The sequence below is a fragment of the Salvia miltiorrhiza genome, chromosome 3 (assembly GCF_028751815.1).
Source record: "Salvia miltiorrhiza cultivar Shanhuang (shh) chromosome 3, IMPLAD_Smil_shh, whole genome shotgun sequence".
Lineage (NCBI taxonomy): Eukaryota > Viridiplantae > Streptophyta > Magnoliopsida > Lamiales > Lamiaceae > Salvia > Salvia miltiorrhiza.
Window position 1 is genome coordinate 32,445,374 of NC_080389.1, and position 5,814 is coordinate 32,451,187.

The 5,814-nt window shown below is 38.4% G+C and overlaps 2 protein-coding genes across 2 annotated transcripts; one reads left to right on the forward strand and one right to left on the reverse strand.

Moving 5' to 3' along the window:
• Window positions 1-958: 958 nt before the first annotated feature.
• LOC131014077 (uncharacterized) lies at window positions 959-3,166 on the forward strand. The gene is made up of 4 exons (XM_057941999.1): window positions 959-1,091; window positions 1,307-2,287; window positions 2,379-2,604; window positions 2,705-3,166. The coding sequence occupies exons 2-4, from the start codon at window positions 1,916-1,918 to the stop codon at window positions 3,163-3,165; spliced, it is 1,059 nt and encodes a 352-aa protein (XP_057797982.1). The 5' UTR covers window positions 959-1,091; window positions 1,307-1,915; the 3' UTR covers window position 3,166.
• A 1,086-nt stretch (window positions 3,167-4,252) lies between these two features.
• LOC131018664 (uncharacterized) lies at window positions 4,253-5,503 on the reverse strand. Its single transcript, XM_057947379.1, has 3 exons — window positions 5,485-5,503; window positions 4,894-5,246; window positions 4,253-4,822 (listed from the first exon to the last, which is right to left on the reverse strand). Exons 1-3 carry the CDS (start codon window positions 5,501-5,503, stop codon window positions 4,253-4,255), a joined length of 942 nt encoding a protein of 313 aa, XP_057803362.1.
• Between the last annotated feature and the right edge of the window lie 311 nt (window positions 5,504-5,814).

The following is a 5,814-nucleotide window of genomic DNA, read 5'->3' on the forward strand; positions in this document are numbered from 1 at the left end:
ATTAAAAAAATAAAAATTAATTTATAATCATAAAATTTGATATTATGCGAAGCAAAAAAATGTTAAAAAAAATAAAAAAAAATACTAATGAAAAATAATTAAAATACATTTTTTTTTCAAAAAGATGAGAGAAGAGAGAAAAATTTATAAAATTTTAATTTTTAATTTACATAAAATATATCAAATTAAAGGTCTTATCGTGATCTTTAATTTGATATGCATATTAAATATTTTATAATTAATCGAATTTCACAATTTTGAAAATAAATAAAACAACAAATAAGAAGTTAAAGAAATGGAAAATAAAAGGACAAATATAGTCTAAACAACAACCTTCAATTTTATTATAACTACAAAAGTGCCACTGAATTTTGAAATTGATTTCAAACTGAAAACTGTCTTTTTGACATAGTATAGATTGCATAAAAGAATTAAATTAAAACATATTTTTCGTACTATGTTCATCCTATAAGAGTGTGCATGATTGTTATTGGCATGAGTTTTAATAAATATTAGGTGAATATGTTATTAATGGAAGAGAAGGGGTTGAATTTTACTATTTGTAAAAGAAAGAAGCCCAAAAAATTGATTCAGTAGTTTGAGGTAATTAGCAAGATGCGTCTCAGGTGGTTGGTGACCCAAAATTGTTACAACTGACAGTAATGAACACCAAACTATTGCCAACAATAAACTTCGTAGTTCGTGCCATGTTTTCCCTGAAGGCAGTAAATTGTCTAAATTTATTTTTGACACCAAGGGCCCGTTTGATTTCCCTTGTAATGCCTCTTAATGGCACCTATTAACATAATGCTTGCGTTTGAAATCTAATAAATATAACATGGGAAGCCCGTTAGTGGAGTTGGCCCCGACCACAAATCCACTATTCCACCAAGTAATTGGATAAGGGGGTGTACATAAGTTTAAAATACAGTTAATACATCTATAATATATTTTACCAAAATTGCCCATCTTTTACATTTACAAAATTCGAAAACTTTTTATCCACCGCCCATTCTTCAGTCTTCACAAGCTTTTGCCAACAAGGAGACGAAGAACTTCTTCCAACAACGCCGTCGCATCCTTTCCATCATGTAATCGTCGATTTAGCCGGCAATATGTTTTTCGCAAAAATAGATCTGGAAATTTCTTTTTTTTTTAATTCTCTTTTAATTTTTTTTCCTTCTACAGTAGATTTTCGATAGGCGGACACTATTGTGTTTGTTCTTGATTATCATTCTCGAATTTATTAGGGAATCAATCCACCACCTCATTGTGATGTATTTATCCTTTATCTAAAAATTCTCAGACTGTGGATCTAGGCGGGCATTGCGGTCGAAATTTGTGGAAATTGCGTCTGGCTAGGGATTTGCAAGACTGGTAAGTATCAATTTCGCAATTGCTCTTGAATTCTATTTTCAACAACTGAAGTGAAAATTTCGAGCACCTTTTATGTTGAATGCCCGATGAGTTCTTTGCTTGTTGCCCTGTATTCCGACGTGCGTCCTCCTTACGTGTGGTGAAATTGGTAGTGTCATTTGGTTGCTGGTAATATGCCGTTTGCGTTGTACTCGTTGCACTTAATTTGCATTGAATTTTGTTGAGCTATAGTGTTCTTGAAGTATGTGAGTTAGTTGTGTTTCATAGGGTATTTGCAATATGTAAGATGAGCCTGTGTTAGTATAGATCAAAAACAGGTTTGCCCTGTTCGTGTCGGTCGGTTCATTGACAAATAAATTGTGTTTCATTTCGAAAAATAGATACTTTACGGCAATTGAGGAAACGGAATGCATATGTAAGCATGGCAGTAGAAGAGATTTTGTTTGAGGAACTAATGCACTTCGTCCTGGTGATTGATTTTATTGAGAAGTCAAAAAAATGAAAGCGTAAGCATAGAACCTTGGTAGAGCCATATGGAATGATTCGTAGAATTCCAGACCAAACTAAGCATTTGAATAGGATTATTGGTTTTAGTGATATGGACTGCATACTAAATCTTCGAATGGACCGGAATACATTTGGCCGACTGAGCAATTTATTGAGGGTTCTAGGGGGTCTCACCGACAGTAGGTTTGTGACCGTGGAGGAACATGTCGCGATGTTTCTTTCTGTCCTCGCACATCATAAAAAGAATAGAGTCGTTAAATTTGACTTTTGGAGGTCCGGTCAAACGGTTTCACATTACATACATGTCGTGTTAAAGGCAATTCTAAGGCTGCATGTTATTTTGATGGTCAAACCGACCCCAGTGGCTGATGATTCAACTGATGGAAGATGGAAATGGTTCAAGGTACATTACAACTTCAAATAAATGATTTATACTGAATCTGTCCTGATTGTTGCTGATTAATGCTTTCCTCTTGTATCGTTTGTTGTTATAGGGTTGTCTAGGTGCATTGGACGGAACGTATATCAACGTGATGGTGTCAAACACCGATAAACCGAGATACAGAACTCGAAAAGGGCAAATTTCAACTAATGTCCTAGCCATCTGTGACCAACACATGAAGTTTGTATATGTCTTGCCCGGGTGGGAGGGTTCTGCAGCTGATTCTCGGATTCTTCGTGATGCTGTTAGCCGAGTTAATGGGCTGAAAGTGCCGAGGGGTATGCATTAGTTGCTTAGAATATGACCTTATTAGCTTTTATCTGCAATGAATTAGTATATATCCATATCTGAACTCCATGTTTTATTGAAATAATGTAGGTTCGTATTATTTGTGCGATAATGGATACGCCAACTCTGAAGGTTTCCTAACACCATACAAAGGTGTTAGGTACCACCTTAAGGAATGGGGACCTAATGTTGTTCGTCCACAAAATAGGGAGGAATTGTTCAATCTTCGTCATTCTCGTGCACGTAATGTGATAGAACGTGCTTTTGGGATAATGAAGATGAGGTGGGGGGTTTTACGTAGCACCACCTATTACCCTATTAAGGTTCAGGTCAGACTCATAATGGCATGTTTTGTAATAAACAACTTCATAAGATCAGAAATGGCAGTTGATCCAATCGAGCAAGCCTTCGACAATTTGCCCAATGAAAACGAATTCTTAGATGGTGATCACAGTGAACACATTGATACCATTGAACCTAGTGCTGAATGGACAGTACATAGGGATGCTATTGCACAGAGTATGTGGCAGGAATATATATTGCAACACTGAGGTCTGCGATGCATTGATATTTTTTGTTCGTTTATATGTTTATATACATCTTCTCATTTCTGATTTCAACTAGTTCTTCTAGAATGTGAGCTTTCTGCCATAATTGCTTCAGAATCTCACTCATCTGATGTATTTGTTTGCCTTGTTATTAATGAATACATTATACTGATTAATGTTGGGATTTATTTTGTAGCTGGGATGGAAGCATGTGGTCAGAGGAGGTACCAAAATCCCGAGTGCCGCGAGACAAATATACTCACGGCCGTTGACGAAGTTTGGGAGCGAATCTTCAAGGTTAGTATACACGTTTGAGCTCACAAAGTTTTAATGCTTTATCATGTCTTCTCATTACATGTTATTCTTCATTCCAACGACAAGGCAAATCACCTCGCAAAGGCTTACTACCACCAAGGGGAGCCGGAGTACTACAAGATGTGTGCAGTGTTTGGAATAGATGACATAAAGCACGAGCCAGTGAGGGACATCATCAACATCAGTTCGTCCGATGAGGAAGTTACATCGCCGGCGGTTGATGATAGTTCGTGTGCCTCGTCCAGCCCATTGAACTAGTTATATGAATGGTGGCCCTTTTTATCATAGTTTCGACGCATCTCCATTTGGGTTGTGGTATGTGTAAGATCAACAACGTTTTGAAGTATGCCCAGTATATATATGTGGTCAGGGGCATAAGTGCAGTAGGCTGTAATGAAGTAACTTTTATGATGATATATGCTAGAGCTTTCATGCTTATTAATGCACTTTATATGTTGCAACATATGGAAAAATGATGAGCTTTCATGCTTATATATATGCAGTAAAATGATCTTAAAACAAGTAAATGGAACATAAGATCTGGTTAAAAAACAAACATAGTAGAATATTATATACGCCAGTACCTAATTACAGATGAACCACTATTGACACTGAACCACTATTCATACTTGGGCATGCCATGTCCTACACACCAAAAGAACTATGGACTAGCAACGGACATAGCCATCATACTACCTAATTACATTATATATGCATCATATAATCCCCATAGCAACAACATCAGTACAAAAGACCAAGGATATTTGCTTCATATTCATTTACTCTTCCCTTGCAAGAGTCGCATCGCATAGGCAATGCGAGCATTGGTTGGCAGGCCCATGAATATCTCCAATCGCTCCACCTTATAAGCGAGGAGCTCGGTCACGTCAAATGTCTCCTCGAGAGAGAGACCCGGGATGAGCATGACCTGTTCAAATACAGCCTTCCTTGCTTGTGCGAGATCAAACTCATAACCGGTACGATTTGCCAACATCTCCAGCCTCTGCGCAGTGTTCCGGCTGATCTCCCCCATAAACTCCATTAGACTAGCTGATTCGTCCCTCTGTTTGCGCTTCTTCTTAGCACCGCTAGTAGTCCCTTCGCTTTGAATGCACTGACGGGCGCTCTCCTCAACAACGTCGTTTTCCAGCACATCTTCAACGTTAACGTGGTAACTCCCTGCAGGAGTGTTCAGCGCCGCATTCCCGCTGCGATACATATCAGTCACAACGTCCATAAGGTCCTCCGCATTGTCACCAGTCGCACGGTTCTTACCAAACACTTCTTTCCATGCATCAAGCATAGGCCACGACTTGTACCTCATTCCCCTCGCGTTCACATCTTTCTGCACATATATCAACAATAAGCTATAATTTTACCGCAAAAAACCCACAAAGTAAAAGCATAGACACAGACCTTCATGATGTCCGCCCACTGCTCGTCAGTAACATCTACCATGTGGTTTCCATGCACGTTGAACCCAGCACCGGTGACTCGTAAAATTCCCAAAAGGCTGTTGTAGTTTTTCTTCCAGGCAGATAACTTTGAATTGATGTGTGGAACTCCTTTCAAGTCTGTGCCTGGGTACACGCGCCTCATCGCTTCCTCGAGCTTATGAAGATAACCTCCTCTGAAGCCGTTATCTGACTTCCAGCCTTGAGCAACTAATTCCTTCAACGAGCTAAGGAGAGTCTCCTCTTCTTTGATAGCCCAAGTCCGGCGAGTCTTATCTGTTTTGTTGACACGGGCAGAGACCGCCTCACTGCTCTCTGTTTTACACACAAACAACACACATCCAATATTCAATCAAACAAGATCAGTAATCCCCTTTCGAAAGTATATAGATTGGTATCCAACACATACACCATAATCAAATTTCGGCAAAACTAAAATATTTCACTATTTAAGTAATGGAAGAACAGAACGCAGATTCCGGCAAATAAATGTGTCTAAATCTGAGCTAAACCCTATCTATCAGAGGATGAAAACGAGTAATGATGAACGTACCTTGTTGCTCCGAATTCATTTTTGCACCTTACGTTCAATCTCTTCACAATCGCCTGTAATTTCAGCCCACAGATATGAGCAAGTGAATCGTAAGGAAGGCATACCGTCGCCTGTAAAGGCTATTATATAAAGGCCGATTTTTTTTCCCTCCCAAAATCATCTCTATGGCGGGAGATAACAAAGGACACGCTTGGGATTAACAAAAAAATATGGGGTTATAATTGTCATTTTCACAAATTAAAATAAGCTGAAAGGATGTTATCAAACACACAAGCCATATATCTTGGATCACTTTAATGGATTTCAAACGAGTACTAATGAAACATTACA